Source organism: Nansenia antarctica (assembly GCF_963989245.1).
Source record: "Nansenia antarctica genome assembly, chromosome: 7".
Classification (NCBI taxonomy): Eukaryota; Metazoa; Chordata; class Actinopteri; order Argentiniformes; family Microstomatidae; genus Nansenia; species Nansenia antarctica.
The window spans coordinates 16699891-16725199 of NC_137677.1; the positions used below are offsets into that span (position 1 = coordinate 16699891).

General features: G+C 42.5%; 1 protein-coding gene across 1 annotated transcript in view; it reads right to left on the bottom strand.

The window, feature by feature from the left end:
- Positions 1 to 676, bottom strand: part of adcyap1r1b (adenylate cyclase activating polypeptide 1b (pituitary) receptor type I) — a gene marked incomplete at both ends in the record, with an annotated part of 44484 nt that extends 43808 nt beyond the window's left edge. Inside the window, one exon of the mRNA XM_080536340.1 lies at positions 623 to 676. Coding sequence (XP_080392466.1) covers positions 623 to 676 — 54 coding nt within the window. The remainder of the gene's footprint in view (positions 1 to 622) is intronic.
- Positions 677 to 25309: the final 24633 nt, after the last annotated feature.

Sequence of the window (25309 nt, forward strand, 5' to 3'; positions counted from 1 at the left end):
GGGGAGGAGGAGGAGAACAGCTTACCAAGGGCAGGAGGAGGAGGAGGAGGAGGAGAACAGCTTACCAAGGGCAGGAGGAGGAGAAGGAGGAGGAGAACAGCTTACCAAGGGCAGGAGGAGGAGGAGGAGGAGGAGAACAGCTTACCAAGGGCAGGAGGAGGAGGAGGAGGAGAACAGCTTACCAAGGGCAGGAGGAGGAGGAGGAGGAGAACAGCTTACCAAGGGCAGGAAGAGGAGGAGGAGGAGGAGAACAGCTTACCAAGGGCAGGAGGAGGAGGAGGAGGAGGAGGAGAACAGCTTACCAAGGGCAGGAAGAGGAGGAGGAGGAGGAGAACAGCTTACCAAGGGCAGGAGGAGGAGGAGGAGGAGGAGAACAGCTTACCAAGGGCAGGAGGAGGAGGAGGAGGAGGAGAACAGCTTACCAAGGGCAGGAGGAGGAGGAGGAGAACAGCTTACCAAGGGCAGGAGGAGGAGGAGGAGGAGGAGGAGGAGGAGGAGAACAGCTTACCAAGGGCAGGAGGAGGAGGAGGAGGAGAACAGCTTACCAAGGGCAGGAGGAGGAGGAGGAGGAGAACAGCTTACCAAGGGCAGGAGGAGGAGGAGGAGGAGGAGAACAGCTTACCAAGGGCAGGAGGAGGAGGAGGGTGAGAAAGGGCAGGCTTTTGGCGGCGGACATTTTGTTCCCCTTTGGGCCAGGAGTTTTCTCCAATCAGATGTTGAGGTGACCTCTTGGGGATTCACAGATAGAAAGGGATGCTGGTCAGCTTTACGGCTTCACCTTGGGATCAGAAAACACAGAGAGGAATATGAGATAAATATGCCCATTCCAGAATTGTAGAATATACAACATTATTCATGAATAGTCTGCAGTGTATTCAAGCCCTGACTAGGTCTCGAGGTCACTTCACTGTCTGTGGATTACACAGTGTGTGTGTGTGTGTGGTTTGCAGAACAGGAGTCAGATCACAGTATATAACAAACAGAGGGCTTGATTAATCCTGGTATATTACCCTAGGGTGAACTTGGCATTCCTGTGTTGCAAACTGCCAAATCACTCCCTCTCAAGAGCAACAGCTGAGAACACTGCTGAGGTTTGGATCAAGAATTGGCCATGTGCGACCATTCTACCATTCTATGCTTCCTCTTATCAAATACAAAGATTTCACACGTGTTTGATACCATTCCTCATTCCATTCCATGTATTACAATGAGCTCCCTACAATTTATGCTTCCACCAGTCTCTCCTGAATTACACATACTGTTTTATGGCTGGGTGTATGGAGTGCTACATTTGAGGGATTTGAGGTAATGTTATGTTGTGCAAGAAGGAGGGAAGGAGGGCAAAAACTCCAGTTACAACATGAATTATGATTCCAGCTACTGAAACCTGTCAAATACAGTCTGTAATCCATCATAAAGCTGTCAAATACAGTCTGTAATCCATCATAAACCTGTCAAATACAGTCTGTAATCCATCATAAACCTGTCAAATACAGTCTGTAATCCATCATAAACCTGTCAAATACAGTCTGTAATCTGTAATCCATCATAAAGCTTACATTTTTCATTTAATTTCCTTTGCCTTTATTTCAACTCGCTGAGGGAGACCCTGATGATTTTTGGTGGGGCAGTGTGTACAGGATATACATATACAGTGCAACACAATAAATACATATACATACATAGTGCAACAATAAAAACACAGTAAGAACAATAACAATAACAATAATAAACACACATTTCAAAGAGGTTCAAACAAAGCAGGTACAAATAGATACGCAATGGTCCCTAGTCATTGCCTTGCAGTGTGTATATGCTGTTTTATGCTGTGTGATGTTTTGTTTTATTTCATTTTATGTTTCCATCGAGGACCACTTTGGAAATAAGTGTTTTAAATAATACTTTCAAGTGCTATCCTCTGGACATTACTTAGTGTCATGATGCGTAAATGATTCTATGTAAATTCCTAATAAAAATCTAATCAAATCAAAAAGAAGAGTAGCATAGTCCATTAGTCCATACCAATGCCTATTTCGCCTCATTTCCAGGGATGACCAACCAACCATATATATATAAAAGACAATGGTGAGTGTTGTAATTAGCACCTGTGATAAATCTAAGGGCAGACTGATAGACTTGCAGCCAGTCAAATGGCTTTAGCGTTGAAGACGCAGCATGTCTATAGACCACTTCACCATAGTCCAAGACAGACAGGAAAGTTGCTTCAACAATTATTTTCCTGCACGACAAGGGAAAACAGGATTTGTTTCTGTATAAAAAGCCAACCTTGTGACGCAGCTTGCTGACAAGGTTATCAATATGATACTTAAATTGAAGTTTATGATCAATCCAGATACCAAGATACTGGTGAAGTGAAGAGGATTGGACCCAATATAGAACCCTGCGGCACACCTTTCGAGAGAGGTAACAAATCTGATTGAAAGTTTCCCGCTTTCACACATTGACGCCTCTCACATAGATAGTCCTGAAATAATTTGCAAGCCTTACTGTCCATACTAATATTAAAAAGTGTTTGTAGGAGTAAGTAATGGTCTACTACTGTATCGAAAGCTTTAGATAGATAGACAAACAGTGCAGCACAATGCTTCTTCCTGTCTAAAGCAGATATAATGTAATTTGTAACCAAGGTGACAGCAGTGATTGTACTATGCTTAGCAATCAAACCAGATTGAAGAGGACTAAGAATTTAATAACTGGAAAGGTATGACTTAAGTTGAGTGTTGACAGGTATGACTTAAGTTGAGTGTTCGCTAAGGTTTCTAAAAATGTTGCCAAATATGAAAGCTTGGAAATTGGGCGATAATTATTTAAATTATTAGTGGTGCTTTTATGTAAGGGAGTCAGGAAAACTACCAGAGGCAAGACAGATTAAATATGAGTTAATTGTTCAATGATAGATGGAGCTGCCAATTTTATCAAGAGGGAATCCAGATTATCCTCTCCAATCGGACATCTGGCATTTATGGCTTGCATGGCATCCAGGACGTCAACAGGTGATATGGGTCAGAAGGTGAAAGAGGAAGTATAATCTATCATATACACATGGTGTGTCTTCAAGCACAATTGCCATTAATTGTGCAGTGTCAGGGAATGAAACCAGTCATAATTTACAAACCACAGAGAAAATGATGGTACTCCTGGAACTTCCCCCTTCTGTGCTGAGTATGCATTCATCAAGAGGAACTCAGTTAGATGTTGGGTAACAATCTTGAAGAAGATCTTCCCTTTGACACTGAGCAGCGAGATGATACAAAACTGTTCAATATTACTTGAATTCTCTTCTTTCGGTATCCATGTGCCTCCACTGAGCAGCGATCTTTCCTCTCCACCAGATCCCCTTTAAGATCTTCCAGAGTCTCATTATGAGCCTTGGGTACTGCTTGTAGACCGTGTAGGGTACTCCGCTGGGGCCAGGGATGGAACTTGCTCTTTCAGCTTTGACTGCAATGCAATTGATCCTTCAGGGTGGGCTCAGAGATGTTGAATTGGGTCACCGGTTCTGGAGGTGTCACCAGTGCCTCACACGGGCTAAGGTTTTGCTCTCTAGAGGTGTCACTGAAGGTGTTACTGAGATGGTGGTTGATCTCTACAGCACAAGTGAGGTGTCTGCTTCGCTTCTGTCCTAGTAGTCTCTTGGTGAAGCCGTTGAGATCGGCAATTAATGCACTGCACTTTCAAGCCCTTTCCTTGCCCTTCCTTCGGTGCCACTCAGCCCACATGCTCCTGCGGGTTTTGCCTCACTGGATTATTTGTTACACGCTTTTCCTTGACGTCAAACCGTTCTGAGCCGATGCTCATTATGAGGGTGCATATGGTCTGGAATTTCTGGTCAGCATCTCCCTTCGATGTTGTTTCCAGGATCTTGTCTCCTCATCCAACTGGAGCCACTCCTTCTTGTTAGTGGCAGGCCACTTCACCTGATGCTGTTCTGTCTTGCTGTGGGCTTACATGTGGTGCTTGGAGGTTCCTGGCACTGTGGAGTGACTCCGGGCCTGGCTCCTCCTCTGTCTCACCAGGTTCCTTAGTCAGCACTATATGTTCTGTAGTACTAGCTACTGCTCCTGGGCATTGCTTCACTTGTTCCCTCAGATCATCTTTGTCAGGTGGATTTTCAGATGTGTCAGGTTTTTGCACACCTTGCCGAAGATACAGACTGCACTTATAGTTGATTGCCCCTTTGCCTGGGTCATTGCCAATAGGTCCGTCCGATTAGGATGCTCATCCTCCCCCCCCCTCTTGGGCATCCCGGAGGGTATTTTTCAGAAGGGTTCTTGGTAGCTTGCAGTTAGGGGTGCAAACCATTACTGCCCCTGTTGCCGTCTTTCCACACCATTCTATTTATAGACGTCATCCATCCTGGAGGTCACTGGCTGAGCCAGATGTGATAGTTCTAGAATACACCTTCTGGTGCTACTTGGACACATCTTCAGTGATGAATTAAACTGAAATACATAATTTATTTATCAAAGCACACTCATGGGCATACACACAAAGATGTTCATGCTGAGATGAGAACAGAGAAGTGTGTGTGTGTGTGTGTGTGTGTCCTTTGATGTGTGGACCCCACTGAGAGTGCTTTGGTCCCTCAGAACATACATTAGCCTGGGAGCAGCAGCTGTTGCAGGCTAGAAAACTCAGGCATGCACCAGCATATCCCCTTCACTTAACCACCAGCCCTGAGCTTACCCTAATGCCCCACTGCACACACATAGACATGCATGCATGCAAACACACACACACACACACACAGGCACGCACACACACACACACACACACACACACACACACACACACACACACTCACACACACCTCACCCCTGAGCAGGTCCCCTCACTGTGCTACAGTAATACCTGCTGGAGTTGAGTCTCTGAGCTAGGAGTGTCCACTGCACTGTAATGTGAGTTACGAGTGGTTACTGTCATATATTACTGTGCTTTATTTATTTATTTATTTTAACTTCACGTCACATCCAGATTGGTTACTGCTTCTGCTTCTCGTTCAATTTGTTTGTTTTCAGACAAAGTTTATTTGTATCATCCTTCTACTGCTTTTCTCACCTACTTATCTTAATCACAATGTAATTTTAATACCGGTCCTATTCAGCTACTGAGTGTTTTAGTGCAAATAGCAAGCGAGGAAGTGCACATGGGAGCTTCCTCAGCAAACTCATCCTTTGACTTTGACCAGGACATTGACATTGAAAAAGTTTTATCCAATTTTAACATCATTACAGATGAAAAAAAGAATAAGTGACACTATTAACCAAAAGTTTTTCTCTGCAGGCTACCTACCTATATGAAAGAAACAATGATTTAACACTAGGACAGCCGTGACTATTTCACCTACTCTTAGCGACGCCTTAGGGATCAAATGACCATAGTCTTTACAATGGGAAGCTGCTATTTACACACAAAGACCACTTCTTGTAGTTGGCGCGTCTTGTAAATTAGCCCGCCTCCTACACAGAAAAACTGCAAAATAGCTTTATACTAGCTTACCCTGATGTGATGCTGGGTGGTAGAACGCACATATCTAGGAAAAGTCATGAAAGGAGGGTCCTGAATGTTAGCGATTGCAAGCTTACTCACTTGGTCAAATGACCCCACCTATGGCCATTATAGTATTAAATATTCCTGATCAGACAGATAACCTGGCTAGGTGTTCTGTTCAGACTGGTAGCCTGATAGTTGCCCAACTATGCCCCTAAATTCTTCATCTGTTTCTACCACGGCAGTTTGGGTTGTTTTGTGTAAAATGGATGTTAAAAAGTCTACAGGGGTTGACAGGCTTGATCCATATCTCATGCAGGTCTCTGTGGTTTGATAGCTGAACCTCTGGCTTATATTTCTAACATGACAATTCTCTCTGGTACTATTCCCAAAGTGTGGAAGGCAGCCAATGTAGTCCCTCTTCATAAGGGCGGTGATTCCAGCGTCTTGAATAATTACAACGTATCTCTAGGCTTTCTTGCTTAGCAAACATAATGAAGTCCCTGATCAAATTTCAAATGTGGTTCTTTTTTATCAATCAATTGCTTTTTATACGTCCATCAATTAGGTTTTAGGTCTGGACATAACACCATCTCTGCTGCTTCCCTAGTTATAAATGACATTGTGATTTCTCTGGATAAGAAACAGCAGCCCTTTATATAAACCTCTCTAAAGCCCCTTTCACACATACAAGCCTTCCCAGTAGATTTCATGCAATTTCCAGGGTCGGCGTATGTCTGAACGTGACTGACCAGGGAAATCCGCCCAGGCAATTACCCTGGTCGAGACCATGTGTAATTCCATAAAATGTATCGGGTCGCTGTATGTCTGAACGGAAGCCTGAACATTGCCTGGTCTGTCTCCTTTCACAGCTGTCCTGGGTCGCGCAACCAACAGGGCAGAGCTCATAAGAACTGCCCCAGACTCTGAATATCGCTACTGCTAAATATAATTCCACAACTGGTGGAGGTATCATGGTGGAGGTATGATATATGGCAGTCTCACCGGCTCCACGGTTCATTGGTGGAAAGGCATTTTTAACGAACTCCCAGCAAAGTCAAAACACGAAGATCTGCGCTCACTACCTTTTCCAGTTGAACATAAAATAAAGTATTTCAATGCTGCTATTGTTTGCAAAGTTACAAGATCCTTACATCCCACCATTTTCAAAGGATGCAAAGTTCTAATGTAGCGTATGGAGACTTGTAGTTAATCCCCTAGTCTGTTCAAACCCAGGCAGCGAGACCAGCAAGAAAACACAACTAGATCTTCTATAATTCTAACTGGATAGTACTTTGTTTCCAATCATAGTTAGCTAGATTACATACTTAGCTAGCTTACTTTTAATTATCAAATGTACATTTTGTGATATCGACGCAGTGCAGTCCTCTCAGCTGTATTGCGCAGTCAGAGAGCCTGCAGCGCAGGGTATTTATCATCATATTTTTCAATATTAAACGGAAGTATGATATGGCAGATATATGGTACATGGCAGTCCCACGCGCCCGTCCTGCTCCAGTTCTGCATCCAGTTGAATGCATGTATTGAATACAATGATTAGTTGATTGAAGTAGATCGCGCAACCAGGGAATTGTCGACATGTGTGAAAGGGAGCAACACAGGAATCTACCGGCATTTGGCTCGTGTGAACTATGTGTGAAAAGGGGCTTAAGACTTTTGATACTATGGTCATGCTCTCTTACTACAGAGATTATCTGCCATTGGTTTGGATCAGTCGGCCTGTAATTGGTATCAAAATTACTTTAGGATAGGACTCGTACTGAATAATTTCTAGTTTTCTCAATGTTAAGTGGTGAAAATAAAGGTGTTCCGCAAGGTCCACTGCAGTTTACTATTTACCTTAATAATTATGTGTATGTCCTTGAACAATTGTTAATTACTAATTATCTTTATGCTGATGATTATCAAATTAGAATCTATGAATTAAATACCTTGTTAAAGAACCTGTCATATGAGGAAAGTATGTGTTTTAGTTTATTATATTGTGTAAATTGTCGTTTTAATTATTATTTAATTAAAATGTTTTTAGTTCTTCAACAATAATGTTTGTTTGTGTTACTCCAGCACTTGGGTGGATAATGCACAGAGAATCTTTGGGTAAGTCACTAAGTCTCTAGCTCTATATTTAGATTGAGGAATTAACATACAGAGACATAACTCAGTCTTCATTATTAATGGAAGAGAGAGAGAGAGAGAGAGAGAGAGAGAGAGAGAGAGAGAGAGAGAGAGAGAGAGAGAGAGAGAGAGAGAGAGAGAGAGAGAGAGAGAGAGAGAGAATCTGAATCAGACAAAGGGTCTTCATTTGAATCAAAGCTGGCCTGGTTTCTTGCTCCCATTATGTCTCTTTTCTTCCCCATAAGTCATCAGGGGGACTGCATGTATAGTGTGGTGACATGGACACCCTGTGTAAAAAGTTTTATACAGTAGATTCTATTCTATCTCTATCGCATCTCTGGCCCGCGGGCCGTAAGTTTGACAGCCCTGCAGTAGAAGATGCTGACTGTCTATGAAAAGCACAGGTAACACTGTTGTTCCCCAACCAGATGTTCACCTCCTCCCTCAGCAAGTAAGTTCAGCATGCTGTACAAGCCATGCAGATGCAAAGTGCAGCCACTGCAAGGAAGGCACTGTACCTTCAACTCGCTAAGCTAAGGCTCATTGACCAATGTAGTGTGTAAGAGGGGGGGGGGGGGGGGGGGGGTGTGCAGGTAAAGGGAGGTAAAGGGAGGTAGTACTGAAGCACTTATCTACGGTCGAGTAGGTACAGTATATCACAAGAAAAGGAGCAACCCTTTCGGGTTCGATTACATTCCTAGAACCTTCGGCTACACCGGAATGTTTTACATGTTATGTTCACACTTTTGATTGCATGACTTGAACTAAGCTGAATAGCTTATATTTCTCTTATTTAAATACATTTTCTCAATTGGTGATCACGCTTCTCATTTGTCCAAGAATGCAACAGTTACTGTAAATCCGTATGCAAGGATAATCTGCTAGCACGTAGCTTTGAATGATTTTGTTAGATATAGCTTTATGATCAATTAGTTTGTGTTTGGACGACTCAATGTTCGACGCACAAATATGGTTATGATGTCTGTTTTGGCGTGTGAGGCATTGTGATTTCGGCAATTAGAATGTTCTCATAATTAGGAGACTAGGCTGTGTTCGGAATGGTATACTAGCATACTGCATACTAGCATACTCAATGAGTATATACTGCATACTGCCTACTAAATTCATAATAAGTATGCGAAAACCAGCCGACCGTTTACACAGTATACATACTGCCTCCCAGAATGCATTTCGCCGGGAGCGGGGGAACCTCCATTTTAAACCTCCATTGGCTAAAAGGTGTAATTTTGGCTTTACAAGTGTTAACATGTCATTTTATGAAGTGTTAATATGTTTTCAGGCGAGAATGTAACCACATATATTCCCAAAATGTGTCCAGTTTATCAAAATAACCTGTTTATATATCTGATCTGACGTTTTCTTTTCGTCTTCTGTTCCTAGCTACATTACGGCTGCGTTCGTAAATTCGCCCTGGAAGTCTGATCAGCACTCATGGAATGCCTCTTGTCCAATCAAATTACCTGGTTTCTTTATGACGTTGAACCCAGTGTGCGCTCCGGCGCTCTCAGAGCGAATTTACGAACGCACACTGCGTTGCTTACATACGTTGCTTACTTACTGAGTTCGACAGAAACATTGTAACATAATTACAACATAATTACAACTACAAGTTGTAAAATGATTTGGGGGGCCAATATCTTTAGCTAGCTCAAGTAACTAGCTTACTATATTGTTGTCTTAACAGTTGGTAAAATAACATGATTAAAATAAATATATATGAGCAATAGCATATCGTGGGCAAGCACTACAACCAACTTGTCCGTCTGAAGCTACAATACTGGGATCATTCGTGATTGGGATACCAGCAGTCAAATACTAGGCGAACATGTGTGTAAGACACAAATAAACTTGGATTTCATGCATTTCAAGTGGCATATTTGTAATCATGACGATGTAGCCTTGTCTAAGAATGCATTTCACCATGTTAATTCCCAGTATAGTGAAAATACCACCACTCATCCGTGATTAGACTTAGCTGGGGTGCTGCAGCTGAAGAGTATCAAATAGAGTGCAAAAAAGCAGCATCTGCACACTCAAATCTGTGCAAAAAACGATGTTTATTGCGAGCTTTCGGTCCCCAGGCTATCGGACGATGTAAACAACAGCTGTATGACAAGTTTGTATGACGCAGTCTGATGAGACTGAAGAGACACGCTATGCATTTTGGGGATTTAGTACCCCAGTAGTGTCCAGTCATGGCATACTCATTTACAAATTTGCCAAAATCTAGTATACATACTCAAATACATGCATACTCAAATCTCGCATACTGTACAGTGTGAACACTCTTGCATACTCAAATCTACGTCTAGTATGAGTAGTATGCTAGTTTGCCATTTCGAACACAGCCTTACTCTCGACATTGCATCTGAGTAGAGATCTCTTAATAACTGGTTATTTGAGTAGATATCTCTTATTAACTGGTTATTTGTATATTTGATTCCAGACTAATATGACATTAAGAGTGTAGTGAGGTGTTCTCGTTGGTGGCCACAACTCTTAAAAGAGTAATCCATCTATAACTCCTTTGTGTTCATTACATTTGGCGTGACTAGCAAGTAGGGAGCCTCTGAATCGTCCTTTGTTCTGTAGGATTTAAGTCGAACGTATAACTATTCTACAGTCCCTCTGGCAATCTAAGACTTGGGTTTAAAGCTCACTTCAGAGACAGCATGATCTCATGGCTGTAAATGCTCTTTACATTATACATGGGCAGTGCTCTTCACACTGTACATCTATGAACTATGCAGACACTGTCCAGAGCAAACACTGACTAGTGCAATCCTGCTCTTGATCTACAGTATGGAAGCCTCCATATAGTAATGATCCAGGGTTCTGTGAGTTGTACTGTAGAGTAACACGATCAACAGTATCAGTGTCCAGGGAGTAGTGTGTGAACAACTGAGTGGGAGTGTGTGTGTGGGGGGGGGGGTGTAGCAGAATGGGTAAATTAACACCTCATTGCATTGTGCTTATAGCATAACTTATAGCATAACTTCAATTGAGGACTGCCTCAATTGACACAATACTGTAGCAGAAAGATCCTCTGTTGGTGTTTGTGTTTGGTATAATGTTGCTGTGCTGTAACTGGTCCTGTTGCCAGTCTCCTACTTTGGGCTGCATTGGCCAGCCACCATAACACTGTTAACACTAGAACAGCCATGGGTGGGGTCATTTCAACCTGTGAGTAAAAATGTTTTAATATCTTTTCATTCGATCAAATTTCAGGACCCTCCTTTCATGACTTCATGAAACCACCCAGTATCCTTACATTTTCAAAATCACATCAGGATAAGCTAGTATAAAGCTATTTTGCAGTTTTTCTGTGTAGGAGGCAGGCTAATTTACAAGATGGCCAACTAGTGGTCGTTGTGTGTAAATATCAGCTTCCCATTGTAAAGACTATGATGAATGACCCATTTAGATCTTAACACGAGAAGAAATAACTCATAGAGAGCAAGCCTCCTCTGCTCCACTTTCACTGCTCTGATCTTGTGGCCAAAATGCCACAATGATATGGTTTCCATGAAAATGAAGACTGCGCATCACTGTGTGCTTGTGCTGTAGTTATTTTGGCTGTATCCAAGGGAAAATCAAATGTTCTCAAAGCGTAACAGCTGGAAATTCAATTCAGAATGTACATACTGTATGTGCTATGTACACTGATGGCCCCATGTACAGTATATAGATTATTGTTTGCATAAAAATAAAAATAAATCCCAAAACTGAAACATCCCCTCCCAGGCTGTTAGCTTAATTGTTCACAACCTTGATGGAGAGCATCTTTCAATAAAATGTGATCCAGTTTAACTACGTCAGATGAATGCCTGTAACACAGGTCTGTGCTCTTCCCCATTCCCTGTCTATGTACCTGTTAAGTGTTTAGCCAGGCCAATGGCTGTAGCCAGGCCAAAGGTTTCCTTATTCACTCCTCCCTATAAATGAGTCAACAATTACAGTACATAGTCTGCACAGTCTTCCAATTCTCTGAAACGACTTTGGAGACCGCTTATGGTAGAGAAATGAACATTCAATTCACGGGCAACAGCTCTGGTGGACATTCCTTTCAATTGCACACTCCCTCAAAACGTGCGACATCTGTGGCATTGTGTGATAAAACTGCACATTTTAGAGTGGCCTTTTATTGTGACCAGCCTAAGTCATATCTGTGCAATAATCATGCTGTCTAATCAGCATCTGGATATGCCACACCTATCAGATGGATGGATTATCTTGGCAAAGGAGAAGTGCTCACTAACACAGATTTAAACACATGTGAACACAATTTGTGTCACCAAAATATTATTTCCAAATCATCAGGCAGTTTCAGTCATCAACCACAATCAAGGAGCAGATCAGAGAGCAACACACCAAAAGACACACACACACACACACACACACACACACACACACACACACACACACACACACACACACACTTGTCACTGGGTGTTGATGTAATTTCTGTTTTCTCTGCATACTTTGTTGTGCAAATTGGCTAGTAGTTGGAACATCATTACAGTAAGATGATTCTATTTGATGGCACACAGCCTTTCTAAAGCCGTCACGTCTACAGAGAACAGACTCTCACAGGAGCAGTAGAATAAGAGCCACAGTATGCGGCTCTTCTCATTCTGCCATAACCTTTTCTAAAGGCTCCCAGTCCCTCTGCAGGGAGGATAGAAGAGAAAGCAGTGATTTCAGATTAATTGACAGAATGACAGATTGCAAAATCACACACAGCTATTACCTCCAGACTTGGAATTGAAGTGGATCTATAGGCATTCAACCCTACACAGTACATCTAGTAAAACACGTTTTTTTTTTTTTTGTATAAATTGTGGCCAATATAAACAACGGGATGTGTTCTCAAAATATGTATTTAAGGACAATATATATAAATATAGGTCTAATACTTGTTCTAGGTAGAGTTATGTGTAATATTAGCATAATAACAATCCAATAGGAATTGTCATTATAATCAATGGTGCAATTTGTCCACTGTGGCCATTTTGGTAAAACTCTTATTCTGCAGACAAATAAAGGCAGAATGGAGCATAAACAATATTAATATTAATGTAAAAGTACAAAAAATAAATAAATACATGTATATATATATATATATATATATAGAGAGAGAGAGAGAGAGAGAGAGAGAGAGAGAGAGAGAGAGAGAGAGAGAGAGAGAGAGAGAGAGAGAGAGAGAGAGAGAGAGAGAGAGAGAGAGAGAGAGAGAGAGAGAGAGTCGGGTATAACGTTTGAGAGTGGTAACCGCCTCAGTAGGCATGTACTGTATAATTAATATCAATGTCACGCATTAAACGGCTCTTATTCTGATGAGAGTAGAAACACTGCCCTTGACAACTGATAGAGAATGCTTATTTTAGTGCACTATGTGGCGGTCTTGAAATCACCAATGCAAAATGTAATTTCATAAACCTCTATAGCATCATAAGTACGCTAAATTAATTCAATTAAAGTGAATGCAATAAAACCTTCAAGTTCAGACAATCCATAGCCTACAATAGCCTGTAAATAGAGAACTGCGTCCTGTAGTCCTGAGAGTCCAATTCATTTGATGGATAAAAATAATTGCCATTTACGCGCGTTTGTGATCACACCATAAGTGTTATCCGCAGGCTAGGGTACACAACATAATATAGATTATTGCGGGTAAGATGTCCACGATGTGCCTTATTGTCAACATGCAGTGTTGGCTTTCAGCGTAAAGTACCCCCAAGCTGGACACTCCGTCAACACATACCGCAAGATCCCGGGTCCCTCCGGAGGGATGGACCTACTCATACTAATACACAACGGTGCAGATAGTCCTCGCTCGTGTTCACAAGGGATAGAGTACAGGCATAGAAATCAATACAGGCAGCGTTTTACATTATATCAGACATCTATCTCACCAAAATGATATGTTGAAATGTGGTTATAGCCGCAGAGGGCTCATTTCAGCACAACACTACCCGTTCAAAGCATGCATCGGCTACGATGGAAATGTATCATGATACAATGGCTGCAGAATAACACTAAAATCGTCTCGCTCGACGTTGAGTGCATACATATAGATTACATTGCATTGTTTGTGTCTTATTGAACTGTTATTAATTTATCCTAAATCTTACCATCACAGCGGTGATCTCAGGAAACAGCGGCAGTACTTGACATCTCCCAGCAGGTCCTCAGAGCTGGTGCCTTGGCTGTCAGTCCGCTCCGCTTGAGGGGAGAATCAACCGCACCTCGCAAAGAAACTCCCTAGGGTTAGGGTTAAACTCCCTAGGGCCGCAGACGGAAAGTTCAGCTACTAGTAATCTACACTCGACAACGTTCACGAGCCACTGCACATTTAGAGAAATATGTACAAAGTTTGATATTTCAAGGGAATGTAAATTAAAGCGTCTTGACGCAGGTTTTGACTCGTGATAACGATTCTCAGTTCTAACGAATGATCATTGTTGATGTTTCATGCCTTTCCGCTGCCCTGCAGTTAATTTAGCGAGTTGTCACGTCGCTTTGCTAGTGGAGTATGCGCTGCGCATTTCAACTATCTGACTCTCTCTCTCTCTCTCTCTCTCTCTCTCTCTCTCTCTCTCTCTCTCTCTCTCTCTCTCTCTCTCTCTCTCTCTCTCTCTCTCTCTCTCTCTCTCTCACACACGCACGCACGCACGCACGCACGCACGCACACACACACACACACACACACACACACACACACACACACACACACACACACACACACACACACACCAACATACTTTTCAAATGCTTTCATTCTAGATCCTTGGCAATATTCACTGACTGAATCTAAAACCAACCCCCAGCCCTACAGTACTTGAGGGAAGAAATGGCAGCATCCTTCACTTGGACTGTGGAAAACATCAACAATAAGAATCAGCACCTTGGACAGCAACAAAGTCATTTTATTAGGCTGCTTTCAATGCCTAAGTTCACACATGTGTTATTTTTCTGACATTAGCCCCCCAGTGCTGCATTGATTTGCTTTATGAATTATAATGAACCAGTATGAGGCCCGTTAGCTCGTTAGAGATAACTCTCTTGGGGTTGTGGTTAGCGCGGCCGGTTGGTTTGAGACCTGCATGGGGCCCAGTCCCGTTCACTACATTGGTGTCAGAAGTGGGATGGGATAAGGCCATCGGAGAGCCGTGTCCACGTGAGGGACTTGGTATAGTGACGCGTGAGGGCACGCTCTCCCGAACGGTGGGGATAGGGTAACGAACCTGTATGTGGCCTGTTAGCAGTTGGTATGCGGGAGATGGGGGTTCAAGACCCGCATGGGGTGAGTTACTCAGTCCCGTTCGCTACAGAATTATACTGTAGGCATGCCCAATACACTCCAATGAATCTCCAATCCCACTAAATCAGGTCGTTTATTTATCTCGGTCAAAATCTTTCCGATACAGGCCTAGATCAAAACCACAAAACAATCTATTTGGCACAATTCATTTCTAGGTGTATTGAAGATTGCTTCACTCCACACACTCACTTGAGAATTCCATTTCCAATATTTGGAACCCATTTCAGAAATCAGAAACTCCATGGCCTTTACACGGATAATCGGTTAAGTGTCAATTGTGATGACGCACATACGGGGGAGTAGGCCTTTAGAAAAGTGTGTCTAAAAATATGCTCTCTTTGACTGACATGAACACTCTGTTTCTCTGCAGGGAAACAAAAAAGCAAATCCAGAAGTCCACACACCAGATCTATACGGATGCCTGGGGGAAGACAGAGAACAGACGGGAGATAAGAGATATGAGAGGTGGCACAGTAGATGAGGAGAGTTCCAGCTTCAGTAACATAAAGAAGGACCTGAACGTTTCTTTTTTTTCTCATAACACATTGACACGTCAGTGCTCATATGAAAACCTAAGGCGATGTTGAAGATTCTGTGCCATCCTTCTGCCATTGCCACACACTCGTTTCTGCATTCAAGATGAAAACAATGGGGTGTAGCTAATCGGGTGCATTCCCCACTCTATATGATATAACACACCTTTGCACACAGATGCACGAAGAGCCTTCATCTGATTCAGATTCAGATTCTCTCTCTCTCTCTCTTCATCTCCCTCTCCCACTTTCCTTATCTCTCCCTCTGTATCCAGCCCTCCCACACAGTATGGTAGATAGCAATGAGTCAGGCACCTCCAGCAGCTTGCCTTAATATTCAACTCTGAGAGGGAGAGATTGTGCTGAAGCCAGCTCCTCTGCTCTGGAGGGGTCATAGTGACTGGGTGGAATCGTATGCCTTATTCCATTCCCTAGGTTGCCAGGTTATGTGTGTATGCCTGCCACCACCGACCCTGGCCCTCCTGACCTAGGCCAGGTTCTGTGTGTATGACTGCCACCAGCGACCCCGGCCCTCCTGATCAGGTTATGTGTGTATGACTGCCACCAGCGACCCCGGCCCTCCTGATCAGGTTATGTGTGTATGACTGCCACCACCGACCCTGGCCCTCCTGAGTGTGGTGTTCAATAGACACTTCCACCCATGCAGTGACATCATCACTAATTGATCCTCTTTTGAAAAACGGTAAGGGAAATTATAATCCACGGTGTGGGGTAACCATAGCAACTGGCCTTAGTGAATGCGAGGGATGCAGAGGGGAGCTGAGGTAATTGGGGATGTAGGGGTGGGAATTTGGGTAGAGGTCAGGAAGCACTTTTGAATAGGGGTAGAGCTGGCAGAGAGAAGGAAAGAGAACAACCATCCTCATCGCACATTCACTACTAAGTCAATCATAGCGTCCAGCATCTATTCCGCTAGGCAATATTAGCACACAATATAAGTACATCGGTATGCAAAATAAACATACCCCTGTTTGGAGCATATTACAGTATCAAATCAGTCTGTTACTCAGAAACACATCAATAGCCTATATAAAATGTAGGTCTGTACTGTTCTGTACTTTTGATTTAATAAAGTATGCTGTAGCACTTGGATGCATGAATATGAGGCATGCATCTGAAGTATAAGGCATGCATATAAGAGGCAGCTAAGATGTATGTACATTCAATGATTCTTACACATTTCTTACTGTCTAACAAGTTGGTCACAGGCCAAGTGCACAACATATAAACCGAGTTATTATATAGAGTTATTATATAGACAAACTCTTCAAGTATTAGATAAGAAACCAAGGCACTTTCACCACTGTTAATTTTTAGAAAAATATAATACCCTGAGCTGGAACAACTTAATAAGGTATGCAAATATATGCCTTGTTTATAAAGTCACTCAGGACTTGGCTCCACCTCCACTTTGTTGGCCAGCAAGCGTTCGTTGGCCAGCGAGCGGGCACATCTCGCATCACGAGGGGGGTCACTGGAGAAGACTGCGTTATCCCAATGAGGAAAAGTGCAGTGTGCCTGCCTGGTCAGTCACAGGGTCACGGGAGTGTAACTTAATTCCAACCCACCTCAAAGAACTGAACACCTACAGGTTGCTCAGCCATCAGTTAAAACAATGGATGATTAATACACAAACCTGTCAGCACTGAAATGTTACATGTTCTATGTATCTGTGTCATGTCAGCTTGTCCGTTGTTGTCTATGCTGAACGCTATATGTCTGTACTGTGTTTCTGTGTGTTACTGTGTTGTCTATATGTCTGTACTGTGTTTCTGTGTGTTACTGTGTTGTCTATATGTCTGTACTGTGTTTCTGTGTGTTACTGTGTTGTCGCTACTGCTTGCTTGTATTGTGTTGTTATTGTATGGGCTTATCCGTTTATCTTTTAATGACCTGTCTTGTATTTGATGACTTATTATTTCATGTACAGTATTACCTTTGCTATGTACGCTTTTACTGTGTGATGTTATTTTGTCTTTTTAGGAAGCCTTTTTATAACTGGCGATGGACTATGGATGAAAATTAGCCTTCTGGCTAAATCTGGCGTATTTACATTTGTAATTTTAATTAATATGCATTGTCCCTTTCCAAATAAAATAAATAAATAAAATGCATCAGTTCACATATATTGAGCTTATGCAGTATATCTGCTTGCTGAGAGATTATAGATACAGTACACTGAGGGAGGGAAGCCAGCGAGTAACAGTCATCATGTGTGATTAACACTCATGGCTTGGGAAGTGCAGTCCTATCACAGTAAATGAACACAGGGTACACTGCTAAATCAACATACAGACTGACACTTGGCTGCTGAACCCTATCACCATAACACACGCAGTACAGAGAGATTTAGAGATAGATAGACACAGTATGAGCTTGGATCCTGTACAGTTCTCTCACAGAGGACTTCAACACACCTTAAATACAGCATCAGCACGGCCCAGTGTCCCTCTCTTTCTTTCTGGCCACCATTCACTCTGTGCTAATATTCACAACAGCCCCCATGCTTTTCTGAGTTGTTACAAATAGCGTAGGGAATAGGGAGGGAGGGTGGGTGCTGTCAGGATGATACATGCTGGAAGAGATGGCCACGGTGAATGTTGTGGAATGTAAATATAAACCATTTTTCTCTCTACCACCAAGTCCTCATGCCATGGCAATAACAGCAATTGAAATCACCATGGCAGCAGAGTTCTACCTGAGAGCAAGGTCATGGAAAAGTGAGAGTTAGAGAGATGGAGAGAGAGAGAGATGCAGATAGCAGATGATTCATAACACTGAAGAGGAAGATTACAACATGTCCGTTTCACACCAAGAGAGAGAGAGAGAGCGAGACAGACAGACAGACACACACACACACACACACACACACACACACACACACATACACACCCACTCACATACACACACACACACACACACACACACACACACACACACACACACACACACACACACACACACACACACACACACACACACACACACACACACACACACAAAGACCAGCCAGGCATTCTGGGAGTGGGTCAATTCTCTCATTCTCTCTCTCTTCCTTTGCTGTCCCTCTTTTCTTTGTCACTCCTATGTCCTGATTATTTCTTGTTTCCTGGCGACTGGATGGTTTCCATGGCAAAAGGGATTTTTTTGTTCAGGTCCATCTCATACAATATGAAATGGCATTAATTGTTTGAAGTTGTAGAGTGCCAGAGAGGATTCTATTACAGTAGATTGGCAAATGGATAGCATATTTGAAAACATCGCTCTTCATTTACACAAACCATAATGCATGTGTGCATTATCAAACACTTACTTCAAAGACTAAAATGAGCAATCTGTGGGCTAAAACGGGCATCTGTTATTCAAAACAACGTTTGGAACTTATATTCTTGAGTTCTTGAGGGAAGTTTACTTTACAAGGATTAGTTGTCAGCATAGTGCATACTACATAAGACCCACTAAGCAGTACACAGTATGGTTTGTATACAGTATATCATTTAAGTAGACAGGATGCAGTATGAGTATTCAGACAAAGCCATTGTGTGAGTTTAGGTTTAGGGTTAGAGTTAGTTGAGGTGAGTTTAAAATGTACATGCTTCCCTTTCAATAATATGAGTGAGGATGAAGATCAGTGTTCTTTCTTTCTTTGTCTATTTCTTAGTTTCTTTCTTTCTTTTTTTTAGCTATTTGTGTCGCTATCTATCAAAAAAAAATGTCTCCCTTTTCCTTGCCTCTCTCTATGCTTCTTGTTTTGTTCGCTATAGTGAATCACTCTCTCATGCTCTTCTATCCTCCAACTCAATGGAGATCTCCACATGAGTCCTTAGACACTGCACTGCCTCAGCCTCTGTCAACCATCACCATGGAGACTCAGCTGCCATGCAACATGGACTTGTTGGAGACATGCACACACACACACACACACACACACACACACACACACACACACACACACACACACACACACACACAACACACACACACACACTTCCTCTCCCCATCCCGTCATCTTCCATCTCCTCATCTGTTCATCCACTTTCTCCCTCACTCCTTTTCTGCCCTGTCCTCTCTCATTGCTCTTCAGAAGGCTTTGACATGAGAGTCTGACAGGAAGTTTTCAAGGAATTACCCTTTTTGGACATTCACAAATGCATGGTGATAAGCCCACACAGTGTCAGGGATGTCCTGTGAGTGAGAGCAGACTGACAGGACTGTTACACATTAGCAGAGGATGATGATGATTATGATGACGAGGGGATAAGACACTGGATAAATAACACAACCAAATGGGTGATTTATCATGCTCACTATTAGACGATCAATAAAGTAATATGGAGAGAAACTGACAGGCAGAGAGAGAGAGAGAGAGAACAGAGAAGTGTGTGTGTGTGTGTGCGTGTGTGTGTGTGTGTTTGGTTGTTTGTGTGTATGACTCCCACCCTACCGTGTACCTGCGACGAAGACACTTGGGATGAAGGGCCTTTAATATTGACACTAATATAGAACCTAATACATAATAAATAAATAGTACTGATCCTGTACCCTGCACCTTGACATCAGATATGAACTTGTTCAAACCATTGGGCTTAGGCAATGTTTTGTCCTTCTCAGTGTTATATCAACAGTGTCTGGTAATATGCTTGCCCTTTGTTTCACCCTCAAACATGCTCTTCTTCCACTAATCACCACCAAATCAACAGATTTGCACACGTTCATTGTTTGCACAATTATTTACCCCATTTTGGATTTGTTTTGATGTGTACCTCTTTTATCCCTCAATTTCTTCCAGAGTAATTATGTCTGTTAAAAAGCCCTGGCTGGGAGGCAGAAGTGCAGAGATGCCAAGTCAAACAGAACAGCATCATGGTGAGCACTGAGATGTGTTGTGACAGGCTAAAACTCTGGGAGGCCTTGACTGCCAGAGTGGAGAGCAGTGACCAGGTTAACACAGCAAGAAGGGGTTTCCCCAGCACACAGCCCTTTAACTGCCCCCAGAATCAACATTCACTCAAGCACACAGTCATTACATGGCATTTCAATTGAACACTGAACAATAACATCACTGGTGAACAGAGAGAGTATAGAGAGAGAAAGGGAGAGAGAGGTGATCAACAGTAACAGAGAGAGTCAGAGAAGGAGAATGTACAGTGTTAAACAATTTCAATCTAAACATTGAACTGATGGAACTAATTCAGATGAATAGATGAAAGTAATAATACTTTCAGCATTTCCATTACTGCTGATCGTGAATCGGCACGACGGCAAGGTCAACAACGAGGACTTGAACACAATCAAAACATTTCTCAAAGTGTCACAACAACGGGTGCTTGTCTGGGTTCACCAGCGCTAGTCTTTTGAGTCAGCTGTTTTCTCTGTGAGACAGAGCTCTTTAGTGGGACAGTGTGAGACAGAGCTCTTTAGTGGGACAGAAGCAGAGTGATACTGTAGGCCCACTATCTCAGTTATCTACTTCAATAGGCCCCCATGCTGATGTGAACATACTATACAGTAACACCCTACTTTCAGCTACAGGATGCAAAAGCAGAATAGTGAAACGGTTACGTGAAATGGTCTGTGAATGTGAAATAGGTGGTTATGTGAAATGGTCTGACTGCCAATCAATCAGGATATATGCAGAGGAACATCCAATTTGGATATACTATAAACCCCCAAGAAATTGACAAACAGAAATAAACTAATAAATAAAACGTTTCACGGATTATTCCAGTCCATCAAGCATACCAGTAAATACAAGTTAAAATAGACCCAGGGCTGAGCCTTGGCGTGCAGTTAGCAGAGCTGGAATGGAGATGGGAGGAAGAGGGGAGGAGGGGAGGAGGGAGCCTGGAAAAAGATTTGTTATGGAGGGGAAAAAATCCTGATTGACTGAATCCTTCCAAAAAGCAATTACTTGCTTCTGTGACGGCCAAATCCTGACTTGAGATCTGCTCACTTCACCATGAAGTGTGCAGATCTGTGAGAAAATATCATATATTAGTGAGAGATAATAAGATACACATGTGCAGATCCCATGTTAGCATTGAGTTTCAATATCCACAAAACTTGGAAGTGGTGTGTCGAGGTTTCCTTTCTCTTCCTGCTGTTTTGGAGTATATTGTTGTGGGTGTACTATTATGGGGTGTGTCCATCTCATGTTTATGTATGCAATTGTTAATGTATACATTTCCCTATCCGGTGTGTGCTCAGTACCTGTTTGGCATACTAATGTCTTGCATCTTGTTCTATATTGTAGTAGTGGATATTATCCCGTGGTGTTGGAGCTAGCCTCGTGGTATTGTTGTACACATCGTTATTATCAGTAAACCGGAAGAAAAAAAACAGAACAATTGGTTGTCAGGTATATCCTTTGCCTCCTGTGAGTATTCTTATATCAAGACAAGAATATCGTGATCAAGCCATCTGCATGCTGAAATGCATACTGCCTATACTGTAATTCATGCAAGTGGCTCGTAATAAAATTAACGATGTTGTTATCAGCCGAGAAAATGAGTTTATTCAAGATTTAAAAGGAACTGATGTTTATGATTGTATTTCAGTCTTTATTTATATCTCTCCGGAGCTGTCTATCTCCCCTTCAACATGTCTAGTGCGTTCCACAACGGACCTTGCCCGGCCATGCGCTAAATTATACTGGAGTTTCTCCGGTGTCTGGGAGTTCGCAAAGGGAGTTCGCAGCCATGTTTTCAATGTCACCTGATAAGAATAAGACCATTATATTATTACAGTAGCCTATAAGCAGCACTCGAGTTGAGGGGGGATGAGGGGAGATGGCATCCCCCCCAGGGACGCGGGAAGGGGGGTGCTGAGGGTGCTGCAGCACCCCCTAGCGGCAGGCAGAAGGAGCTCCTCCTGCCTGAATTTAAAAAATAAAAATATTATTCAAACAATAAGTTAAAACAATATAATAACTATTGTTGCTTTTGGGAATAAAAATAAATGTGTTTTTTGTAATAAATGTAAAAATGTGTTTGTTAGTTTTAATGTTAGTGATCACATGGTCATATCTTGCTAGGGAATCTCTGAGTTCTTTAGCAAAAATGCTAAATCAGCCAGAACAATTGAAGTGGAGTTGGAAGAAGATGCTGATGCAGTTGCTTGCTTCGCTTAACAACACTCCCATTAATGCTCTACTGTCGGACGTTGTTGAGAAAGAGCAACAGACGGCCAGAAACGTATTAGAACTGATATTCAGATCCATCCGATTCTTCGGCAGCGAAGGGCTTCCAAGAGGCAATAACAATCGACATGGAATGCTGTCTGTAATAATGGTCAACATCATGTTTGTGGACATTGTGGGACACTGTGAGCTGAGTGGAAATTACTGTAAATTCCAACACATTGTTGGTAAAATATTTAACGTTACGTCGTTGTAGTGTGTGGGTGCGTGCGTGCTTAACTATTATTGCCCGTGCGTTGGGGCCCGTCGTTATGCCACTGTGTGCGTGTGAGCGAACGAGCAATCAGCGAGAGGGAGGGAGGGAGGGAGGGAGAGAAATCGTTATAATGTTTTCCCTGGCAATTTTTTTCCCTGTAGCGTATATAGACAGCACCTCAGCACCCCCAGTCAAAATACCTTCCCGCGTGCCTGATCCCCCCTGAAATAAAAACAGTCAAAATTGTCCCCCTTCTAAAACGGCCATCCCCTCTTTCCATACGTTATGTCATTTTATCAATGAAAGTGGTATTACTGCTATTTCAAGGTGCGAGGGGGCACGCACACATGCAATGACATGTTTAACAAGTTACTGACACTGAAGTCACTGACGCTGAGGGGATGCTAAAATTGTCCTCATATGATAAAATCCACCCCCTCCCCTGATTTTCTTTTACAACTTGAGTAGCCTACTGAGTATAAGCATTTGCCTGGTTAGTTGTCATGATCAAACGTTACAAATGCAATTTACCGAGAAGCCACCCTTCTCTGCCCTCTCCCGCTTCCAGACTACCCTATATTATAGCACTTGTCTTAATTCAGCCGCTATAATTGAGTCGCTATCACAGGGCGTTAATACAAACCTCATTCACCTGCGTTCATTTTACCTGCGTTGGTATTTATAGAAGGAAGCACATACGCAATTTTAAACCATCGCAGCCCGTTTTATAAATAATGCTTACGTCCGTTTAGAAAAATGTGCTTACGTGAAAGTCAAAGATGACGTTCAAGTACTTTTTTTTAAATAAATGAGGCCCCTGCAGATTGTTCAGGTGCCCTTTCAAGCTGTGAATCTCCGGTTCTACCACATCCCAAAGGTTCTATCACATCCCAAAGGTTCTATCACATCCCAAAGGTTCTACCACATCCCAAAGGTTCTATCACATCCCAAAGGTTCTACCACATCCCAAAGGTTCTACCACATCCCAAAGGTTCTACCACATCCCAAAGGTTCTATCACATCCCAAAGGTTCTATCACATCCCAAAGGTTCTATCACATCCCAAAGGTTCTATCACATCCCAAAGGTTCTACCACATCCCAAAGGTTCTACCACATGCCAAAGGTGTTCTACTGGATTCAGATCCGGTGACTGGGAAGGCCACTGAAGAACACTGATCTCTTTGTCATGTTCATGAAGCCAATTTGAGACAACTTTTGCTTTGTGATAGGGGGCATTATCATGCTGGAAGTAGCCATTAGAGGATGATACCTTTTGGCCATGAAGGGATGCACATGGTCAGCAACAATACTCAAATACTCAAAGGCTGTGGCATTCAAGCGATGATTGATTGGTATTAACGGACCCAAATCGCGCCAACAAAACATTCCCCACACCATTACACCACCTGAATGAATGAAAATATGTACAAGTGTTCAGTGAATGTATGTCTATTGTAACACATCTGTTTATTATAATACTTATTAAACTTATAATGTTATTTTGATTCGCTTACTAATAAAAATTTTTTTTTATATCAAAACCACCAAAGCTGTTGTTTCAATACCGTTTGTTTCTCCATGGCATGCAATCCTCATTGGTTCTAGCGTTGGTAGTGGTTATAGTCTTCTTTATGGTAGAAGACCACCTAAGGATGAGTTAATATTCAGAGGCAAAGATTCTCTGGGAATCACGTGGGTTGTAATTTATTTGAAATGTAGATTTGAGCTCTGTCTGTTACGCTTTCATCCTGGCTATGAAACATTCATGCTGTGATCTCATTATCCTTTCCTCCTCTTAGAGCGCTACATAACATCAACCCTGGGCGGAGGAGGGGAGAGGAGGGGTGAGGCCTCTAAGAGCTCCCTTTCACATCAACCCTGGGCGGAGGAGGGGAGAGGCCTCTAGAGCTCCCTTTCACAATGAACCCTACAATGAGAGGCCCTACAAGTAGGAGGAGATTGTGTGTGTCTGTGTCTGCGTGTCTGTGTGTCTGTGTATCTGTGTGTCTCTGTGTCTCTGTGTGTGTATTAATACAGACAATTAATAAGACAGGGGAAGAACATGCTTTATTATTTATATGAATATTACTATATATCATTGTTTTTGTTTTCCGTTCTTCCAGCCCAGACCACTGTCATTGCTAAATTTACAGCAGGTGTGGAGACACAGCTAACAGTGTTTTAACCAATTATAGTAATGATGGGTGAGGGCTGTGTGTAGCTCCCTTATGTAATGGGGGTAATGAATACACCTCATGAAACCCAGTGCTGCATTATACATATAAATGAGACACACCAGTGAGACACAAGTTGAACAGGATGCATATTGTCATTCAAGTAAGCCTTCTAGTGCCCTGTATGTGTGTGT